The sequence below is a fragment of the Paramisgurnus dabryanus genome, chromosome 2 (assembly GCF_030506205.2).
Source record: "Paramisgurnus dabryanus chromosome 2, PD_genome_1.1, whole genome shotgun sequence".
Classification (NCBI taxonomy): Eukaryota; Metazoa; Chordata; class Actinopteri; order Cypriniformes; family Cobitidae; genus Paramisgurnus; species Paramisgurnus dabryanus.
In genome coordinates, this window is record NC_133338.1 from 22,458,983 (window position 1) to 22,482,867 (window position 23,885).

Here is a 23,885-nt window from a genome sequence, read left to right on the forward strand (position 1 = left end):
GAGACAAAATTGTCCTCAGAAATGAGTAAAAATCTGTCAAATGTCCTCTGGGCATCAGGAATGTTCCAAGTTGTCCTCATGGGGATATTCCCACACGGAAAACACTATTATCGGGAGTTCAAATCATATTTATTTATAAATGATTTAAGAGTTATTTTAGGATTGAGATTAGTCTATGATAATTTAATTTGGCTATATTAAGAACATGTGTGAATAGGAGGTCGCCACAAAAGTATGCAACCAATGTGCATGGGTATGTTCGCTCCTGTCCTTTTACCCTACTGGGGAGGACGAGTTATGCCTACCTCTTCCTTTTGTTCTCCCCAAAAATATCCCCACTGCCCCCCACACAAACGTTTGTTACTCACCCTATCTCACTCATACACACCATCAACAGGTGCCTGCCAGGGCGGCTGCACAGTCGAAACACATTCCTTTCTACCTCCCATAATTCTCTGGCTTACCAACCAATCACGGGCCTGCGTTCCACAAATCAGGACACCCTCCGTGACAAAACAGAGAAAAAATGATGGCAAGACCATGCGAGAGGATGTCATAGTGAAACATAGGACCTGTTAACGGTATTACCAGAATTGCATCGTGCCAGTTGGGTGTGAATATGCGAGTTAATGTGTTAGTTAGTGTATGCAAGAGCTTGTTGAGGTGAGTTTGGAAGCTGGAGCTACGTGAAGAGGGCAAAGGGTGAAGATAGAAAAGAAAAAAGATTGTGCTCAAAATGAAGACTCTGCTTTGGATTGTGTGGAGCTGCTGGCTTCTTATTCTTACAGGTAATCTAGATTGTGTGTGTAGTGTGTGTCACCTCTGATGGGGTCATATTAGGATCACAGTGTGCTGGAGGAAGTTGAGTGTTTCAGAAGAAAACAAAGAAATATCTAATGAAAGCATAGAAATAATGAAAAATTAAATAAACTAAGAAAAAAGCAAGAAACTTCAACAAATTATTTTGCTTTCAAATAGAAACACATCTTATTTTTGAATTTCACATTAAGAGGTATCTTTCACCAGTGTATAAGTTATTATCTACCATGAATTGTGATGCAACACTAAAGGTAAGAGATGTTTACAATGGCACATATTTGACCTTGTAAAAGGACAAAGAAAGGAGCAGTAATGTCAGTGACCTCTCCATGTTGGTCAGGTCCTGAGAATTAACCCATCATAAAAAAAATCTAAAATTGTTACCCTGGAACACAAGACAATTCATAAGTCGCACAGGAATTTTTGTAGCAATAGCCAAAAATACATTGTGTGGGTGAAAATTTTATTCCAAACATCATTACAATATTAAGTAAAGATTATGTTCCATAAAGATATTTAGCAAATTTCCTACTGTTAATATATAAACAATATATTTATCATTAGCAAGAGGTGTTGCTAAGGTATTCATTTGGACAAAAAGCGATTTTCTTAATATTTTGAATATTCCAGATTCCAATCCCAAATAGTGTCATATCCTAACAAATTATACATCAGTGGAAATCTGATTTATTCAGCTTTAGATGATGTATAAATCTGTTGTGGGCCAGGGTCACAATTGTTATGACAAAAGAGAAGAAAGAGTGATAGAAAAGAAAGTGATGGAGTAATTTCAAACAAACTTAAAGGAACATGTCCACATTTTGGGAATTTAGCTTATTCACCCTATCCTCCAGAGTTAGATAAGTCCATACATACCTTTTCATCTCCATGCGTGTCGTAACTCTGTCTGACGCAGCCCCCCGCTAGCTTAGCTTAGCTTAGCACAAAGACTGGAAGTAAATGGCTCCAGCTAGCATACTGCTCCCTATAAGTGACATCACCAACATTTTCCTATTTATACGTTTTAATTTATAAAGTCACAGCGTGTAAAATTTACAAGGTCATATGAGACACAGCAATCTTTTAACAGTATACATACTGGGAACTATTTTCTCAAAAAACGAAGCACTGCTACATGGGCTGAGTGACTCTGAGCGAACTCTCTGCTCCTCACTACTGGGTTTCTTGGTTGCTGCGAGCAAATCTGAGAATAAAGTTCCCTGTATGTATACGGTTAAAAGATGGCTGTGTCTCATATGACCTTGTTATTTGTACCTGGTGTGACTATACAAATTACAACACATAAATAGGAAAATGTTTGTGTTATTTTGTCACTTATTGGAAGCAAAATGCTAGCTGAAGCCATTCACTTCCAGTCTTTGTGCTAAGCTAAGTTAGCGGGGGGTGGGTCAGACAGAGTTACGGCACGCGCGAGGATGATGGACTTATCTAACTCTGGGGGATACGGTGAATAAGCTAAATTCCCAAAATGTGGGGGAAACGTGTTCCTTTAAGTCAAAATTTTCCTTAGTTAATTTAAACAGTTGAAAACTGTTTTAAAGATCCTGTTTTTCCTGATCCCATTTTTCAAACTTTAGTTAGTGTGTAATGTTGCTGTAAGAGCATAAATAATACCTGTAAAATGATAAAGCTAAAAATGTTCACTACCAGGCGATATATTTTCTTTAACATAATTCCCCTTTTAAAGCCTACAGCGAACGGCCGGTTTGGACTACAGCCCTCTACTTTCCAGATGAATTACGTCAATATAACAGTTTTTGACTAAACTCCGCCCACAGGAATACGTCAGTTGCCAGCTAAGCTCAAACGGCTCTGGCTAAGCTAAGCTGCTGTCGAATCACAACACACTAAACAAGCTACTCAATCAGAACTAGTTACGTATTCTGAAGGAGGGACTTCAATGAACAAGAAAGACATCAGCAAATTTTTAGGACAGTGAAAACAGCGCTATAGAGATATGTAAATTGTGTGACACACAAAAATATTTTTACATATGAATATGAATACGTGTTACATTACGCACTATAAACACAAAGCTTCAAAAACACAGGAAAAACGGGACCTTTAAAACAAACCGGAATTTTGAGAGTGTGTATTGGGAGTTTGTGTGTGTAAGTTTGGCTCTATCTGTGAGGTCCACACTATTTAAAAAATTTGAAATGTCATCACTAATGTAGAAAAACCTGTTAGTTTTATTTCATATAATGTACACAGGGGTTTAGGTTTAGTAGTAGGGGCTGGGTTAGGACATGAAATACCCTGATGTAAAAACAATAAAACTGTATGTACCTTTGTGTGTGGTTAGGGGCATCCGAAGCTGAACGGAGACTTCTGGAGTATTTGTTTCGTGATTACAACCTGAAGGTACGTCCGGCACAAAACTGGAACCAGAGAGTGATGGTCCGTGTGGGAATGACTTTGGTTCAGCTCATCAGCTTGGTATGATACCCATAACACACCCACATATACACATGCACACACACTTTCCAATACAAGATTATATTTTGATCCTCTCTTTATTCGTTCTCTTTATCCAAAGCAATTCTTCCCCTCTCTCTCATCATTCACACCGTTTGTATTCATTGACATTCACAGCAGGCTGTCGGAGATCAGTGACCCAGCTGACTCTTTTGCGCCCACTGGGCCGCCAAGCCAACGCTTCAGCAACATTTCCTTAGCATTAGAGAAACATTAGCAGTCAATCCTCTTTCAGCGAGCGCTTTCCAGTCGTGATGCATCAAGCCATGCATAGTACATTAGCTTTCATATGGAAGGACAGACTATGTGACAGCATGACCCTCGCTAATGTCACTATCTCTGTTCTCTCATAGAATGAGAAGAATGAGGAGATGACAACCAATGTGTTCATGAATATGGTGAGAGGCAGATCATTCAGTTTAGTCATCAAAGCTGGTGTTTATTTCCCGCAGTTTATGGACTTGTTGCCTGTTTTAATAACAGTGAGTTATTAACGTTATTAATGTTTCTCACTCTGTGTTTAAGGAATGGACTGATTACAGGTTATCATGGGATCCAAAAGAGTATGACAATATTGATGTTGTAAGAATTCCACCCATAAAAGTGTGGCGTCCAGACATCTACCTTATTAACAAGTAAGTTTAGTGCGTTAAAGATTGCTACGGAAGTTCTTTTTGTTCATTGTTTATAACACTATGGGGAGGTTTCCCGGCCACAGGGCTTATCCTAGTCCCAGACTAAATGTTTGAGCTGCTTTAAAATGTGACTTTTTCATATTTAAGTGCTATAATTTGGTCCCCAGTGCTTCTATCAACCTAGAAAATATGAAAAATAGCAACCCTGTAACTTAGTTTGGTAAACCATCCTCTGCAAGCATGTGAAAAAGTAGGTAATTGAAATTTGGCTCCCCCTGATGTCAGAAGATAAAATACCGCCCGTAATCTGCATTCTCCAACCACAGCACTCCCATTTAGAGCAGAGATCAGCTTATTTGCATTTATAGGACACACCTAAAAACAGCACATTTTACTTAAGTTGCTTTCATGCTAATCCCTCAGCGTCGGATATAGACGAAAGGGCATCCCAGAAGGTGATGCTGTCACTTTATGCGACTTCAACGTATGCGATGATCGTTAACTACTAAATTTTGGTTCCAAATTTATTACATTTGTCGCTTAGGGTTGGGGTTAGAATGACTTTCTGTTACATAAAATTACATCCAAACCCAACTTTAACCCCAACCAACATAGTTTAAAAACCAGAAGACAAAAAGTATAAACCAATACAGACATCCTAACCCAAATCCGAACTCTAACCCTAACCCCAAGCAACAATGGTTTAAAAATCAGAACACAAAAAGTACAAACAAATACTTAAATTGACATCCAAACCCAGATTCTAACCCCAACCCCAAGGTATAATAGTTTAAAAATAGGAAAAAAATTGAGTAGTTACCATTAGAAATGGCATGATCCTGCCGATCGTCGCATACGTTGATGTCGCATAAAGTGACAGCATCACCTTCCGGGATGCCCTTTCATCTATATCCAATGCTGAGGGATTATCATGCAAGCAACAGAGTTCCCATTTCGTCGATATAGTGACACATAGGGGCACCCTTTGCATCTTCATACTGATGCTGAAGGCGTTTGAACATGCTTCAGATTTTGACGCCTTGGGGAGTGAGAATGTGTTATATTTTTAGTTAAAACTTGGGGCCACATTTATAAAATGCTGTGAACAAACCATCCTACATTTGATTTTACGATCATTTACCAAAAATGCGTACGTGTGATTCATTAACCAAATGTACGAGTGTAAAGTTTAGAAGTGAATTTCATATTGGTAATGCTTATTTAATATGATGCATATTTGAGTTAATTTAATGAAAGTATAGTTACAATGTTTAGTTAATTATTTACATATGTTTAAGTATTTAATGCAGTTAGGATATTCTGCAGAATCTGCCTCTATGATTCCTTTACTGATTTATATCAGTCTACGTTCTAGCCTCTGATTGGTTAGTGGGGGTGACGTAAGGGGTTGAGGAGGAAGTGTTGTTGTTGTTGACGGTGTTCAGTAAAGAGGTGCCGTTTGAGAAAGTCTTCCGTCTCACGTCTGCTGTTTATTGTGTTAAAGAGTGATCTACCACCACATACCGAACCCTCACGTTACATTTGGTGGCAGCGTGGTGTTATTTTGGTGGACTTGGCGCATTTTGTGAGTTTTAATCCTACAAACGGTGGATGTGCTCATTTTTTTGTGCCATCTGGATTTTACACTCTTAAAGAGCAGTGGATTGCCTGTGGAGACATTACTGGACTTTTGTGGTATATAATATTATTATTTTTTTTTTTTTTCCTCCTTTAAGAGCTTTTTGTGAGTTTGAACTGGACATTTTGTCACCATGTCGGCTGATGAAAGTGAAGCTGGGCTGCAGTCTCCTCCCTCACACAGACGGCTAGCTGCAGCTGCTACATCGACAGGTGTTTCTTTAGCCACACACGCTGTCTCCAGTGCCCTGAAAATTGATCTTCCACCTGCATTTAAAGGCGATGGGACTGAATCATTCACAAGTTGGTCTCGCCGTTTTGAAGTGGCAGTGCAGGCTATGAGTTCAACTGATACAGATCTGCATATGGTGATGGCTTCTGTTCTCCCTACTCGCTTAGCAGATGCTGCATTTCTATATTGGGACAGCCTTCCGCCTTCGATCCAGAAGGACTATGAGTCAGTAAAGGAGAAACTGAGGGATGTTTTTGGACCAATATACTCCCTGCCATTCTTCCAGACACATGTGAATGCTCGACCTCGTCGACCAGGTGAAAGTTTGGATGTGTACAGTGCAGACATCACTCGTCTTGTATTAGAAGCCTTTCCCAACTATGACCACAATGCACTAGAGGGTGACAAATTTCGCCGTTTTGTTGCTGGCTTGGACCCAAATCTTCAGTCAAAAATCCATGAGATGGGTGCGGAGGATCTTGAGGATGCCTTGCGTATCGCCAGCCGCTGTGAGAGGGCACGTGCAGCGCTCCAACTGACCACTGTGGGGTCTCCGCACACTCAATCTTCGGAGCAGGTAGCTATGGTTCGTCCTAAACCTACTGATGATAAGCTTCTGCATGCGGTCGAGCAGCTGACTCTTACTGTCAACAGCTTACAAAGTGAAGTACACCTGTTACGAGAGAAACACAACAACCTAGTTCAGCGTCTGGACTCTCAACCTGAACGGTTTTCCTCCAAGGATGCTCGATACAGTGCACGCAGTATCTCTCCACAACCCTACCATAGCAGACAACACAGCAGAGATGCTTACTTACCTGAGCAGTGTCATGGTCGTGATTCAGGGTCCAGCTATGACCGAGGTCCTCCTTCCCCTGTTCCTCAAAGAGACTGTAAATGGCATGACAGTGACAGACGTGATCGGTATCGCTCTCCCTCACGCCAGTCCTATCAGTACTCCAGGTATGGTCACCATGACAAGGATGATACAAACAGATACAGACACAGTCCTAGTCCGTCCCCACGGGGTAACAGAGATGCCAGCCCACACGCTACAGGCAGTGTTCGTTTCCAGTCTCCTGAAAGATATCCGCACTCTGGATCCAACCGTCAGGGAAACTTCCATTAGCTGCTGTTGAGGGGCAAACATCAGCTACTGTCTCATTGCCCCAGAAGGATTTCCCCAAGTTAATGCTTGACAAGAATGACTCACACTCTGATGATTCTGTCTCTTCTACAATCTTGGCTATTGTTGAGGGCATTGAAGTGTGCACTTTAATTGACTCTGGTTCTACTGTCTCCATTGTGAGTGAAGATTTTCGTAACTCTCACCCAGCATTAAGAAAACGCCCCATGACACCCTCTGCTCTGCCAGCTCGCTCAGTCGATGGACAGTGCCTGGACATTTTAGGCAAGTTAACGATTGGGATCAGACTTGGACATCAGGTATGGCAACAGGACTTTGAAATTCTCAGAGGTGCTTGCCAACCACTCATTCTTGGTTTCGATTTTCTGCGGAAACACCATGCATCCTTGACATTAACAACAAAATGCTGCAACTTTGGGACATGAAAATTCCTCTCTTGCCCAAAGGACATGAAGTGGCTGCCTGCTGTAATGTGTCTGTTCTAGCGCCCACTAAGATTCCAGCTATGAGTGAAACCCTGCTCACAGCCTGTGTGTCTGCAGCTACACCTGCTTCTCCCATGCCAACTGACTATTATGGTGTTCTTATGCCCAACCCATCGTGTGACATCATTCTGGCACACTCTCTCAGTGAGGTTCAGAATGGTACAACTGTTGTTCGAATCCTCAATCCCTCCAGAGATGATGTCGAGCTGCATTCCGGTCAACACTTGGGTGAGTTTCATTCGGCCTCATCGGTCGACATTATATCAGGGGAAGGAACAGGGTCTGCAACCTTCCCCTTACATGATTTAGCTCCATCTGTCCTGATAAATGACAGCAACCTGTCCCCTTCCCAAGTCCAGTCGCTGAAATTACTGCTTCAAAAATACTCAGCAGTATTCAGTAAACACTCAGAGGACAGAGGTCGCACGAGCATCATCAAGCATCAAATCCGCACTGGTGATGCCATACCAATTAAACAGAGAGCCTACAGAGTGACACCAGAACAGAGAGCTGAAATACAGACTCAAGTAGAAAACCTGTTAAAGGCAGATGTCATTGAAGAAAGCTATAGTCCCTGGGCTGCGCCAGTGGTTTTGGTGCGCAAGAAAAATGGCACATGGCGTTTCTGCCTGGACTATAGAAAACTTAACTCAGTGACAATCAAAGATTCCCACCCTCTTCCGAGAGTTGACGACGCACTGGATGCTTTGTCTGGCTCTGCCTGGTTCTCTACAATGGATCTTCAACATGGCTATTGGCAAGTCGAGCTGCAGGAGGAAGACCGTGAAAAAAACAGCATTCACAACAGGTAGTGGCCTTTATCACTTTAAAGTTATGCCAATGGGTCTGACCAATGCTCCAGCCACATGCCAGCGTTTGATGGAAATGGTACTGCGTGGCCTCCCACGGAAAACCTGCCTAGTGTATTTGGATGATGTTCTCATCTATAGTCGCTCTTTCAGTGAACATCTCCAGCACTTGGAAGAAATTCTCTCCAGATTCCAGACAAGTGGCCTGAAGCTGAACCCCTCAAAATGCTATTTTGCCAGAGATCAGGTACAGTTTCTGGGCCATGTTGTTTCCAAAGACGGTATTCACCCAGACCCGCATTATGTGAAAAGTGTTCACAACTGGCCTACCCCACGGTCAGCTACAGAAGTAAGAGCCTTTCTGGGACTTTGTTCATATTACCGCAAGTTCATCCGAAGCTTTGCACATCACAGTGTCCCCTTACATGCACTCACAGAGAAGAATGCACCTTTTCAATGGACTTCTCAATGTCAGGATGCCTTCACTTACCTGAAACATGCCCTCACAAACCCTCCAGTGGTGGCATTTCCTGACTTTACGGTGCCATTCTCCCTCTGCACAGATGCTTCAAGCTCTGCTATTGGTGCTGTGCTTGCTCAGAGACAAGGAAATCAAGAAAAAGTGGTCGCGTATGCTAGCCATGTTCTTACAAAAGCAGAAAGAAAATGGTCAACATATGACAGAGAACTCTGGGCCATTGTCTGGGCCGTGCGACATTTCCGCCACTACCTTTACAAACAGCCCTTTGTTATTGTTACTGACCACAAACCTCTCCTGGGTCTCAGAAAAATACCCATTGACAATGACAGAACTGGTCGTCGTGTACGCTGGGCTCTTGAACTGGATCCTTTTGAATGGACTGTAATTCACAAGGATGGCCACAGTCACCTCAATGCAGATGCAATGTCACGTCGCCCTGCTGACATCGGACAAACTGAGCAGAGCATCTCCTCCAGTGCTCTTGGTAATTTACCATCTGAGAAGACACATTCTAGTCCTGTAAGTCTGTCTAGTCCGGGCAGTTTTGTACATCACAACCTCTGCAGTACTGCCACTAAGCCAGTTGGGTGTAACCTAACTGGACCCCAGCTTCCTCCAGCCTCCTTACAGTGTGTTCCACAGTCTGTCTTCTCCACATTTGTGCTTCAGTTTTCTGAAGAAGATTTTAAGAAGGAACAACAGCGAGACTCCATACTGTCAGCGGTTATTAGCTGGACTGTTAAGGGACAGAAACCACCATACTGGCGCATGAAAAAATGCACACTTGATGAGAAAGTACTTTGGCATGAGTTCTACAGACTAATTTTTCATAATGGTGTACTCTGCCGTAAAGTTTTCAACCCACCCACAGCATCAGTGGTCCATCAACTGATTGTCCCTCATGCCTTGAAAGACACGTTGCATGGAAATCCTGTAACTGGCCATTTATCGGCTGACAAGGTCCTGAAACGTGCTCAACAGCTGTGTTACTGGCCCTTTATGTCACGCGACATCAAGATGTGGTGTAAGCAGTGTACTCCATGTGACGCTAGACGAAGTCCCACACCTCATAAGAGAGCCCCAATGAAAACAATTGTTGCTACTGAGCCATTTCAAAAGGTTGCTGCTGACATACTGGAGCTCCCCATTACGAGTCGTGGCAACAGGTATGTGCTTGTTGTCCAAGATTACTTCTCTAAGTATGTCAACCTTTATGCCATTCCAGATCAGCGTTCCCTAACAGTGGCAAAATGTCTGTTTGAAAACTTCATTTGTGAACATGGCATCCCGGAAATGCTTCACACAGATCAGGGACGTCAGTTTGAATCTGACCTGGTGAAACATTTGTGTGACCTGCTGGGCGTGCAGAAAACACGAACCAGCCCATATCATCTACAATGTGACGGCATGATTGAGAGGTTTAACAGGACACTTATTGATCAGTTAGCCAAGACACTTCTCCAGCAGCCTGGGGAATGGGATGACTGCCTCAACCAAGTTGCTTTGGCTTACAATACCAACCCACACTCTACGAAGGGTTTCACACCATTTTTCCTCACACGTGGCCATGAAGCCAGGATGCCTGTCAACATGCTGTTACCTAGCGGTACACCATCTTCATCTTTTACGGGTTCTCCTGCTGACTATGCAGCAAAATTGATGCAGAAACTTCAGTCCGCTTTCGGTTCTGCGGCATGGAACCGAGATTGTGCTCACAATCAGCAGAAACAACAGTATGACTAGAGTGTTAGGCACACTCCCTATGTTCCGGGAGATCTTGTCTGGTTGAATGACCCCACTACAGCAAAATAAAAACTCGCTCCTCACTGGAAAGGCCCCTTTGAAATATTAGAGTGCCTTGATTCTGATGTGGAGTCTCCTGGAGTGACATACAGAATTCACTACCTCTTGGATCAGTATGATAAATCCCAGATTGTCCACTACAACCGTCTCAGACCCTATCATGCTCCAGTGCCAGATCGTGGACATGAGACATCTGCATGTGGCTCTTTGCAGTCTCAACTTCCTCGTGTGACGGCATTGTCAGGTGCCTTGCCCTTTAGACCTTCAAAGATCACAGCCACAAACAGCTGCACTTTATCTGGGTGCCGCAATACCCCCTCAGTGGTTCTTCCTACTGGCCATTCACAATCCCGGCCACAGCCCCAATCCCAATCTCCTTCAGCTCAGTCTGGTTCTGCCCCCCCATGTGGCCTAGTATGCCAGTTTGACATTGTCTCCTCTTCCTCTCCTCCAGCTCTTGGTTCTGTGCTACGCCCTGGGAAACGTTCCGTGGTACCTCCCAGATATCTTCAGGACTACGTTCTTGAGTGACACTGTTGCTTTGTTATTGTAGTTAACAGTTCCATGTTTATTTGATGAAAAACGGGGATATTTCTTTTGTGGGGGGGGGGAGAAAATGTAAAGTTTAGAAGTGAATTTCATATTGGTAATGCTTATTTAATATGATGCATATTTGAGTTAATTTAATGAAAGTATAATTACAATGTTTAGTTAATTATTTACATATGTTTAAGCATTTAATGCAGTTAGGATATTCTGCCGAATCTGCCTCTCTGATTCCTTTACTGATTTATATCAGTCAACGTTCTAGCCTCTGATTGGTTAGTGGGGATGACGTAAGGGGTTGAGGAGGAAGTGTTGTTGTTGTTGACGGTGTTCAGTAAAGAGGTGCCGTTTGAGAAAGTCTTCCGTCTCCCGTCTGCTGTTTATTGTGTTAAAGAGTGATCTACCACCACATACCGAACCCTCACGTTACACGAGCAAAAAATGAACATACCTCTTTCTTTCAGATGTGAAATCTATATATCGCGAATGATCTTGAACTTTTTGCAGCTGAGCAGTTTCAGATCTCCGCCTTTAAACGATGCCCGATTAATTTCATAGACATATAAAAGAGCACTTGTCAATGTTTAAACCCTTTTCAAGCAGCAAGAATGGCTTAAATTTCGAAAAACTGCAGCAATCGGTTAAGCAAAAGTGCGTACGTCTGCTCAGACCCTGCCAAAAGCACGTTTCCACTTCAAATACAGTTTTTATAAATTTGGACTTTGCTGTGGATTTTTGCGTACGCATGCTTTATAAATGAGGCCCCTGTAGTGTTTTTTGTAAGGTATGTTTGTAAAAACTTAAACCTAAACCCTGTCTGGGAAACCATCCCTAAGTGTTTTAATTATAATAGTAGTGTAGTAAAAATGTCTGGGTTATTTTTGACCCATAATGGGTAAATATTGAACAGAACACACCGCTGGGTTAAAATTGACCCAATGCTGGGTTGTTTTAACCAAACTGCTGGGTTATAATACCCTATAGTTGCATAACAACAATCCAGCATGTGTTCTGTCCAATATTTATTCATTTTGGGTCAAAAATAATATGACCTTTTTAGAGTCTAATTTGTTTGAATTTGTAAAAGCTATTACAAAAGCAAATACCTGTTTGGCTTGTTGTGGGAGAGATATGATCCCATATGCAAAGGACACACTCAAGCGAGTTCAAGATGTAACTATGAGATATTCTCTTTCTGTTCAATAGCAATGATGGGCAGTTTGATGTTGCCCTGTATGTAAACGTGCTTGTGAACAGTAGTGGAACTGTCTCTTGGTATCCGCCAGCCATCTACCGCAGCACATGTTCAATACAGGTACGCATAAACTTGCTAGCAAATCTAAAAATGCACTTTTTCATTCTCTGATGACGTCAGCTAGACGTCTTGGGTGTGAGTATGTGGTAACCCCGCCCCCTCCAACTGTCAGTCTGCTGCGAGTTCCATTTCTGAATAAAAGACTACTTTTCTATATGCAACGATGTCACTTTTCCATTTTTCGCCATGTTAAGTGGAAAAACATTTAACAAAATGTCTGGTTTTCATAGCGGCTGCTGCAAAATCGCCAGTAAAACTGACTATTATCAGCTTACATTGAATTTAGTTGGCCTTAACAGTGACCCTAACCACTTGCCAAACAACCAGTAGTCTGTGGACATTGGCATATGGCCAGACATTGCTTTTCCTGACATATATGTTTGTCTTGCCTAACACTATTAAACCATCCCACCTTTATAGAACACAAGGCTCATCATAATGGATGTTTTTTAAAGGAAGGCTCACTGACAAAACTTAGCAATTACACAGAAAAAGAGTATTCATTGGTGTATTTTTATAGGATTTTTATCCCAAAATTGTACACACCTGACATATGGCTACTGCTACTGATTAACTTCTCCGTTGAGTGTTTTTTGCAGTCTGGAAAAAGACCGCTCCAAATTTTTGTTGAATCTGTTAGCACAGTCGATCACACAACTACTTTTCCCATTTTAGACGCGTTTTCCACGCTATGCTAATGCTTGCCATTCAGTGGACGTAACCGCAGTCACTTTCGCCGAAGGTGATGTGATGTGCATACCCTCTATATCCAATCAATTCACAGTGGAAAACACAAGCCACGCCCAACACTGAAGTAAAGTCGATAGTGACTTCCGGTTTATGAGAACTTTATTGATGGTATCACCATGTCACAGATTTAAACTTAACTTTTAGGGTAGTACAGTAGTGACTTCAACAATTAACACTTCCTTTTTCCTGTAGGTGGCATATTTCCCATTTGACTGGCAGAATTGCACAATGGTTTTTCGCTCTTACACATATGATTCCTCAGAGGTGGACCTTCAGTATGGTCTAGATGAAGATGGCAAAGAGATTCATGAGATTGTGATTGATGAGAATGCGTTCACTGGTACTTAACCCAAAACTCTGATAACCTTTTAAACCAGTAGCTAATAGCTAGTGCTGAAAGCTGTATTTACTTATATTTAATTAAAGGAATATTCCATTTTCTTAAAAGAAAAATCCAGATAATTTACTCACCACCATGTCATCCAAAATGTTATGTTTTTTGAGGAAAACATTGCAGGATTTTTCTTATTTTAATGGACTTTAATAGAGCCCAACATTTAATACTTAACTCAACACTTAACAGTTTTTTTCAACAGAGTTTCAAAGGACTATAAACGATCCCAAACGAGGCATAAGGGTCTTATCTAGCGAAATGATTGTCATTTTTGACAAGAAAAATAAAAAATATGCTCTTTTAAACTACAACTTTTCGTCTAGGTCCAGTCCAGCGTGACCTAACGTAAATGCGTAGTGACGTAGGGAGGTCACGTGTTACATATATAAAACGCACATTTGCAGACCATTGTAAACAATAAACTGACACAAAGACATTAATTAGTATCAGTTGACATACAACAACGTAGGAACGGTCCTCTTTCAACACACTTGTAAACACTCGGGCGGAGTTTCGCGTTCGTCCTCTGTGATCTCTTGACGTCATGACGTATTGCGTGGGGTCACGCTGCCGCATCACGACCGGATCTAGACGAGAATTTGTGCTTTAAAAGTGCATATTTTTTATTTTTCTTGTCAAAAATGACAATCGTTTCGCTAAATAAGACCCTTATGCCTCGTTTGGGATCGTTTAGAGTCCTTTGAAACTCCGTTGAAAAAAACTGTTAAGTGTTGAATTAAGTATTAAATGTTGGGCTCTATTAAAGTCCATTAAAATGAGAAAAATCCTGCAATGTTTTCCTCAAAAAACATATTTCTTCTCGACTGAACAAAGAAAGACATCAACATTTTGGATGACATGGTGGTGAGTAAATTATCTGGATTTTTCTTTTAAGAAAATGGAATATTCCTTTAAGTCATCACTGAAGTAAAACACACACATTCAATCTTTCCATCTCTCTACATTTTTCTTATTATTAATCTTCTGTCTTGCCTAAGAGAATGGTGAGTGGCAGATTTGTCATAAGCCCACCAGAAAGAACGTCGATGATGACCTCTATGAAGACATCACTTTCTATCTGATTATCGAGAGAAAACCTCTGTTCTACGTTATTAACATCATTGTGCCCTGCATCCTCACCAGCGTGCTGGCCATATTTGTCTTCTATCTGCCTCCTGGTGCAGGTGGGTGACTGTGGCCATTTATACAGACACTGCTTTGTGCTCTATTTCTTTTTAATCTCCAAGAAAGCTGGATGATGCAAATTTGTTTCATTATTACATTTTTTTCTCCTGTAAAATTTGTTTTCTGGATTCCTCCCCAGGTGAGAAGATGACTCTGTCCATCTCGGTCCTCATTGCTCTCACTGTTTTCATGCTGCTGTTGGCTGACAAGGTTCCAGAAACTTCTCTCGGCATTCCTATTATCGTTAACTACGTCATGTTCACCATGATCCTGGTGACGTTCTCAGTCATTCTTAGCGTGGTGGTCCTTAACCTCCACCACAGGACACCGAATACGCACCACATGCCCCCATGGGTGCGAAAGGTGAACCTCACCCCATCAGATTCAGAAATTTGATTCAAATGTATTTTTAAAACACAAATTATACCAATTTCCTTTCCTCTCGCCCATTATTCTGCAGGTTTTTATAAACTTCCTCCCTCAGTACCTGGGTATGCTGAGGCCCCAGTCTAAAGAACCAGTGGAGGAAGAACCCAAAGAAACCTTACCTTCAAGATGTTTGGACCAAGGTCTCAGACCTGGAGGTGAATACTTTATCCGAAAGATCAACCCAGCACTGGTAATGCCATGGAGAGGATGGTAAGTACTTCAAATCATACCAGAATTTGTCGTTTTGAATGGGAGCTTCTTCTGTAATAAGAAATATATTATTATACTGGCCAAAATCTTTCAGTATTTACCCATGATTGGATAAAATATGGACAAACCCAACCTTTGGGTTAAAATAACAGAGACAATGTCCATACTCCACCCAACCATGAGTTTAAACAACCCTGCATTTTTTAATGTCTTGCAACATTTGCATATTTGTCTTTGATAAGAAAAAAAATGGTGCTAAAGTTTCGATCAGATAATGTTTATTAAAGGGATAGTTCGGACAAAAATTATATTAAACCCATGATTTACTCACCCCAAAGCTGTCTGAGTTGCATATGTCCATCGTTTTTCAGACAAACACATTTTCGGATATTTTAGAAAATGTTTTAGATCTTTCAGTTGATTACATGTAATGTTACGGGGTCCACGACCTTCAAGTCCAAAAAAAGTGCGTCCATCCTTCACAAAATAAATTCAAACGGCTGCAGGATGATAAACAAAGGTCTTCTGAGGGTAATCTGCGCAGTGTTGTTGTAGAAATATCCATATTTAAAACTTTATTAACGAAAATAACTACCTTCCGGTAGCGCCGCCATCTTAGACTCCTCTGTATTCAGGAGAGAGTATTAGCGTAGTGCACGCACTTTTCTTAGTGACGTATGACAAATTCGGAGGGCGGGGGAACAGAGCAGCAGCAGAGTAGCCTCCGTAGGCTGCGTAAACTCTCATCCTGAATGCGGATGCGACTAAGATGGCGGCGCTACCGGAAGGTAGTTATTTTTGTTAATAAAGTTTTAAATATGGATATTTCTACAACAACACCGCACAGATTACCCTCAGAAGACCTTTGTTTATCATCCTGGAGCCGTTTGGAATTATTTTGTGAAGGATGGACGCATTTTTTTGGACTTGAATGTTGTGGACCCCGTAACATTACATTTAATCAACTGAAAGATCTAAAACATTATCTAAAATATCAGAAAATGTGTTTGTCTGAAAAACGATGGACATATGCAACTCGGACAGCTTGGGGGTGAGTAAAACATGGGTTTAATATAATTTTTGGCCGAACTATCCCTTTAAGTCACAGACAATGTTGCTTATCAGTTCTGTAATTGGATTGGATAATTTGTCTATATAGACACAAATAGTTACACATGTGCATTGTACTTCTGGGACAATGAAGGGCCACAAAGATAGTTGGTAGGACCATTAAATAAACAGTAAGGGGTTGTTAACATTCACATGCTAACAGAACAAGTTGTGTGCATCCCCACCAACCAACACAAAAAATCAATGAACAAGTGACTGAAATGATAATATGGGTCTAACATTCACAGACCGATAGTTGCAAGGATTCTTGTTCAAACTGTTTGACTGCAAAAGCTCATTTCAACTCTACCCATTGGAGTACAGTTGAACTCTACATGAAGCCCCCTCTTACCCAAACATAAACAAGCAAAGCTGCCAAATCAACATGCAACAGTTTAATGTGCATGTACTGTAATCTACTGGTGTTGGCGGTATTACTTGCTTTTAGCCGACTCTCGTAAACACGGCTTAGATACGGGGGATGATGAAAGTCTCTTTGTTGACTGGTCCTTCTCTCAATCCAAGGGCATTTGATCTCAGCCTATTTAAGCTCAGTTGCCCCTTCAAAGTCGCCAGAGCTTTAAGCCCTTGTTGAGTTTGGGCATTAGAGTGTAATGCACACATACACAGCAGGGTAGCGTCGGGAGTAAAGGAGGGGTTTTCTCTGAAAACACGTGTGCGTGACTGTGTGCATTCCACTCTGCTTGAGTGTTCAGTGTGTGTAGCAGCGACAGAATCTCCATCTGTCAGTGATAATGAACCCGAAGCGCACAACCGGTTTGCAGGCACAGAGTTGTTTGTTACAACCCTACATCCCTTCTTCCCTGTTTCAGTGTGGCCCATGTCCTTGCACCGTTGTCACTGTGCTATCCATATTCTGGTGCCACAGCGTGAGCCCACCCTCTGTAGATAGTCTAACAGGTGGATTTAAATTTTCGTCTGCCACCAAAGCTTATATTACAAAGCTTGTTAGTCCTTGAAGACATGGCGCCAGTCTTCAGGGATGCAGAATCTGTATTTTTAGCTAATGCGCAGGTTGTATGCAGCCTTTGAGGCTTTTGTTTGACATTGTAACATGATAATGTTTTCATTAAGGTGGCATTACCATACATGCAAAATCAGCTTTTATTCTTGATATTTCTTGCAATGCATCTGTGAAAGACGGATATAAGTGCACTCAAAAGTTGTACCTTTTTGTCACTGGAATGTTACCTTTTAAAAGGGTCCTAATATGTACCATTTAGGTACATATATGTACCGTTTTAGGTGCCAGCATGTACAACCTAAGGAAACCCAAATGTATCGCCCCAGGGACAACTTTTGTAGCTTCATGTACTGTACCTTTATTCTGAGAGTGTGCTGCATGGCAACCATTCCCCAAAAAGGCATACACTGTTTTGAAATATTGGTGCCGATACCAATATTTAATAACTATGATAAATATTGGATAAAGCAATCAAGATGTTGAACCACAGATGTTGTAGGTGTTTAATAATGTTTTTATTCAGCTGTATAAAAATAAAGGTAGAGTGTATCTGCATGCATAGGCCATGTGATTTCCAAAATATTGACAACAATATTGCAGATTTGAATTAATGTTTCATTGTTTGTTTATGCAAAATACCTCTACATAGAAAATCACTCGAAGGTTTTCATTGAAGGTATGTTTCAGATATTTTCACAGAAAAGGGACCTTGTTCACCACAGATGTAGGGAGACGTAGGTTGCCTGCTATACATTATGAGACCTTGTCTATATCAGTATGTGTCTCATTGACTGTGCATGCCCTGTGCCCCATGGGTGATCTCTGTGTAATCCCTGTTCGAAAAAACTCCCCTTGAGAGAATGGGAATGTGAAAGAGGAGAGGTCATTTCTAGACAAACTCTGACAGACTCATTCCTACTATAGCACAGAGTAACACATTACTGACCTCCACAATGCACTCGTGCCACTGTCGTACAATACCACACAATGACATATATTGTTCAAATCAACAATGCATGCAGTACACACTATACACACTTCCTTAGTCTGACATAACAGCTGTTGCACTGATGAATCTAACAAACCCACTGTCTTTGTGGGCAGAATCAACTGCTATAGGCAATAAACAACAGAACCAGATGGTAACAGAATAATGACCTTATTCATGTTTGTTTGTTGTCATGACAACAGTAAAGCAAGTGGAAGTGAGGGACGTGCTGGACTGTTCAAGGTCCGAACTATTTGTCATTGACGAGAGGGGAGATAAAGATGTACAGTACAACACATAAACCCCATGTGCACTCAAAAAAAAAAAGTTGGATTTACTTAAAAAGACTTCGTCAAGTGGGTTCCACATAGCTTTGTTAAGTAATGTCAACAAATAAAATGTAAGTTGTATTTACTAAAAAAGTTTGTGTAAAATTGACAATTTAAATGTTGCATGGACTAAAGAAATCCTAGTAAAGTCACTATTATGAAACATTTAATTGATAAAAACAAAATTAAAAATAATGATTTAATAACTCCATAACAACGAATCAATCAATCAGAGTGCAACTGCTCAATACAACCTTTATTTAATCACAGTTTATCAAACATATCACAAACATATTTGAAATGCAATGTTACATTTCAAACCGTTTGTTGGTTTGTTTTGTTCTAAAATATATCAGAACAAGTTCATTGACTCATACTTGGCCACTTATTACTCATGTACCTATCTAATGGTGCTACACACGCAAGAGGGTGCCAGAACAACAATTTACCCATAATACACTGCAGCATCATCAGCCAATGAGATGCAAGTCTGTATTGGTTTTATTAATCTGTTACTTTTACGCAACAATGTTATATTGGCTGAACAAATAATTTTGAAGTAAAGCTGACAAGACACAGTCTTTGTTGAAATTACTAAGTTAAAGTAATTATATGCAGTTTTTTTGTGCACAGTATTTATTTAACATTTGGCACTTTGGACTCCATTAACGGGGACATTTCTTAAGACTTTTTTAAGATGAAAAATAAATCATTGTTGTCCCAATAGTACATATGTGAAGTTTTAGCTCAAAATACCATATAGATAATTTATTATAACATGTTAAACTTGCCACTTTGTAGGTGTGAGCAAAAATGTTCCGTATTGCGTGTATCCTTTTAAATGCAAATGAGCTGATCTCTGCACTAAATGGCAGTGCCGTGATTGGATAATGCAGATTAAGGGGCATTAATTATCGCCTTCTGACATCACAAGGGAAGTTTAATGTCAATTACCTATTTTTCACATGCTTGCAGAGACTAGTTTACCAAAACTAAGGCTATATTTACATTAATGCGTTTACCTTTTAAAACGCATTACCTTTGCCACGTTTACGCCTTTCATTTACACTATGCCACCGTTTTCGACCCTCATAAACGGATTCGTTCGTAAACGCTGAAGACCCTGTTTTAGTTTGAGAACTCAGACGTTGCGCTGCAGTGTAAATGAACGAAGACGGAGTCTTATGTAAACGAACAGATGATGTTAACGTGACAGCGCATCATTTTCAAAGTAAAAATTATTTTTATTCAGGTAAATGGAGGTTTGCAACGGAGTTCAAGTTCCCTACTGTTTAGTACTGTTCACTTGAATGCTTCCTTTTTAAATCATAAAGCCCTTTCTGTTTGGTTTATAACATTAACATTAACCTATTAATCATATTAATATGTTGTAGAGGGGAGCTAGAACAATATAAGACTTTCCCAAAAACATTTTTATACGTTCAAAAATAGTCTTTATTGTAATTGCTGTCAAAGGATCCAGGTATGAATTTTTGTCAATATCATACATCCCTAGGCTGCATAAATGCACAAAGGTAAGCTATTATTAAATAATTTTACACTTTAATGTGCATTCCCAGTTATGTGATTGGTCATATTTCATGCGTTTATGGTCGTGTGTGGATGAAGATTCTTTTTAAAATGCCAGTATAAATGAGGATCGTTTTCATTTTCAAATGCCGTTTTAAAACGCAAATGCTCTAATGTAAACAGGGCCTAAGTTACTGGGTTGTTATTTTTCACATTTTCTAAGTTGACAGAAGGACAGACCAATTATAGCCCTTAAACATGGAAAAAGTCAGATTTTCATGATATGTCCCCTTTAAAAACACCATCAATAGTTCAATTTAACTAAAATTGAAACCAACAAATGCTATTTTCCCCATATTTCATGTAGTATGGTTGAATACCAATCAACTTATTGAAGTTCAACTTAAAAAATATTAGACTGTTGTTCAAACTTATTCAAAATTTTAAGGCAACCAGGTAACTTACTTTTTTAGGTTGAATACATTTTTTTTACACAAAGCTAAAGAAAAAATGTATATGGCAAAAGTAACTAAATAAAGCTTGTATGGTTTTTTTAATTTAATTACCTAAATGATCACATCTATTAATTTAAATTGAAATCAACCCCTAAGAGATATATGTCTGTATACTTACGAATGTACTAAGTTTAGGATTTTTTATGATTTGTTTTTCAGTCATAATGAGAGCACTGTGAAGTTACAAAGATTTTCCAACAGTGACAGCTACTGTCTCATTCTGCCACCCAATCTCAAATCAGCCATCGCTGCCATCACTTACATGGCTGAACAACTGAAAAAACAAGATGTGGATGATACTGTAAGTCCTTGGACACGTAAGCGTGCACACCATACACAAGCATACCATACACCAGTGGTTCCCAACTTTTTTCACTTTAAGGCCCCCTAGTTACCTACAACAATATTTGAAGGCCCCACACTCACTCTTGTATTACCTTATTTTAATGCTTGTTTTGTCCAATTTGTTATAATTTTAAGTCATCTTGAGGCCCCCTTTAAAATCTGCTGAGGCCTCCCTGTGGGCCCGACCCCTTGGTTGGGAAACACCACGTCAAAACCCAGTCAAAGAACTGTACACTTTCAGAAAAAAAGGTACAAAAGTAGTCACTGGGACCGTACCTTTTTAAAAATGTCCTAATATGTATCATTCTGGTACAGATATGTATACCTTTGAGGTAGGCTTAACAGTATGTACCTCTAAAGTACCAATGTGTAGGCCTACCTTTGAGTCACCATTATGCACCTTCTAGGAACCAATGTGTACTTTTTATAAAGGTACCACCCCAGTGACAATATGGACCTTCTTGTACAATTATTTCCGAGAGTCTACAGATCCATCCTCAAAACACACATTCCCCTGTTTTCCCTGTTTTCCCATACAGATATCTATACAGAAAGTTATTTGCTCTTCATCTCTGTCTTTCTCTAACCATCCCTAAACAAATAAGCATACTATTGTTTCTGTGTGCGTGTGTGTATGCAGATGACAGATGACTGGCAGTACATTGCTGTAGTGTTGGACCGTCTCTTCCTCTGGCTCTTTGTTATCATCACAACACTGGGCACACTGGCAATGTTTCTGGATGCAAGTTTTAACTACACTCCTGACCAACCATTTCCCTGAGCAAAACTCAAACTAAAACCATGCAGCCAGCCACTGTAGAAATCAACTCGCAGGAAACAGTGGGACTGTAGTTTCTATGGATTGACACAAGAGGGCATTAGAGAAATATATATTTACCTTTCTTTCTTTCTTTCTTTCTTTCTTTCTTTCTTTCTTTCTTTCTTTCTTTCTTTCTTTCTTTCTTTCTTTCTTTCTTTCTTTCTTTCTTGCCATCAACTTGTAAAACGCTTTAAAGACATTTATCTGTTTACTCATCTCTTAATAATTAAGTTTATTGTTTTTTCATCATTCAACTTGTAGCCTTTTACATATTGTTGATTTATCATTTTTTGTTTGTAAATTTTGTAAATTGTTTTCTGTAGAAAATTAAGCTTCACAGTTAAGCTTCCCTAATTTTCACTTTGTTCAACAAAAATTTGCCATTAACGTCCCAACGTCAGTGAGATCATCTTCTTGAGTAGTATACGAATACATCCCCTGATGTTTTGTTGTTAGGAGGAATTCTCAAATCATACTGCAAATATTTTTTTCTACACTCTCAGAAATAAAGATACAAAAGCTGTCGCGGTACCCTTTCAAAAAGTAGACATTTGTACCTAAAGAGTGCATACTAAAACCTCAAAGCTGCCGAATGGTACCAAATTAATAAATACATATTAGGACCTTTTTAAAGGGTACTATAGCTTTTGTACCTTAAAGGGATAGTTCACCCCAAAATGAAAATTCTGTCATCATTTACTCACTCTCATGTTGTCACAAACCTGTAATATATTTCTTTGTTCTGATAAACTCAAATATTTTGAGGAAACGGCTTGTGAGCCCCATTCACGTCCACAGTATTTTTTATCCTACTATGGAAGTGAATGGGTCTCACAAACGGTTTGGGTACAAACATTCCCCAAAATATCTTCCTTTGTGTTTATCAAAACAAAGAAATGTATACAGGTTTGTAACAACATGAGACTGTATGAAACTTCATTGTATGAAAATATTGTTATTAAAATAGCAGGGTCCATTGCATGCCTTGTGTTTAATGGGTGTGTCTGTCAGCGGGGGTTTGTTAGATCCTTCCTGGATTTGACTCATCATGAAGCCATTAGGATATGAATTCTGACAACTCAATGCTTATCCAAAGTTAATGAACGGATGCCTGTAATCTCAAAACTTTACTACAAGTCGTTTTTGGCATAAGTGTCCTTGACTGACCAGAATTGTAACATGAAAATAAACTTTCTATCAGTACGTGACATAAACATGAAACTCCAGTTTGGCTTGTATGTGTACATTTCTGCGAGGGCTCCTAGTTGCTTAATAAGAGAAAGAGAAATGAAACCATCATTAGGAGAGTCACTACTACTAAAGGCCTGTATGTTTTATTGCTAACGGTTCAATAGTCTTCTAAGGTGGATCACACCGCTTTAATCACTGTTCTTTCACTCTGTCTGTAAACTTCAGAAAGCCTGGAGCCAGCCAGAAGACATGAAGGGGCTTTCTGTTCTTCTTTGGGATGATTTAGCTCTGTCTGCCCCCTCTCCTGAGGATCGTCAGCAGTTCAGGCCTCTAGAACAAATGTCTGTTTACTGGAACTAGGTGGGGACAGAAGCTGAGAAAAAAGTTGAAAAAGAAATAAAGTTTCTTTTGTATATCAAAGCTATTTGGCCCAGTGCTCAGAATCCATCCAATAGGGCGACGGATAAATCAAGTTGCCAGGGGTGATCAGGGTTGTGTGTGCTAGTTTCATGATGTTCTTAAAGTTCCTCCCCTCCATCCTATACACAGTTTCCTCTCCTGTACTTACAATACACTGTAAAAGCGTATGAGAAATGCTTTGTTCAGGAACATTCTCATTTTCTTCAAGCCTTGCACCCTTCAAGCAAAGTTCGTATAGAGTCCAAATACTATTTCACCATGATATCAGACAAAAA

The 23,885-nt window shown here is 40.1% G+C and overlaps 1 protein-coding gene across 1 annotated transcript; it reads left to right on the plus strand.

Annotated features, from left to right (window-relative positions):
• Positions 1-539: 539 nt before the first annotated feature.
• chrnb1l (cholinergic receptor, nicotinic, beta 1 (muscle) like) lies at positions 540-23,198 on the plus strand. Its single transcript, XM_065248537.1, has 11 exons — positions 540-788; positions 3,146-3,279; positions 3,672-3,716; positions 3,844-3,953; positions 12,301-12,409; positions 13,352-13,499; positions 14,552-14,737; positions 14,878-15,101; positions 15,199-15,377; positions 20,994-21,135; positions 21,820-23,198. The coding sequence occupies exons 1-11, from the start codon at positions 737-739 to the stop codon at positions 21,958-21,960; spliced, it is 1,470 nt and encodes a 489-aa protein (XP_065104609.1). The 5' UTR covers positions 540-736; the 3' UTR covers positions 21,961-23,198.
• Positions 23,199-23,885: the final 687 nt, after the last annotated feature.

Excerpts from the sequence above, each read along its gene's own strand:
- chrnb1l (XM_065248537.1), top strand. The coding sequence starts at position 737 with ATGAAGACTCTGCTTTGGATTGTGTGGAGCTGCTGGCTTCTTATTCTT. Across the intron at positions 13,500-14,551 it reads TGATGAGAATGCGTTCACTG|AGAATGGTGAGTGGCAGATT; the intron begins GTACTTAACCCA and ends GTCTTGCCTAAG. Across the intron at positions 21,136-21,819 it reads AACAAGATGTGGATGATACT|ATGACAGATGACTGGCAGTA; the intron begins GTAAGTCCTTGG and ends GTGTGTATGCAG.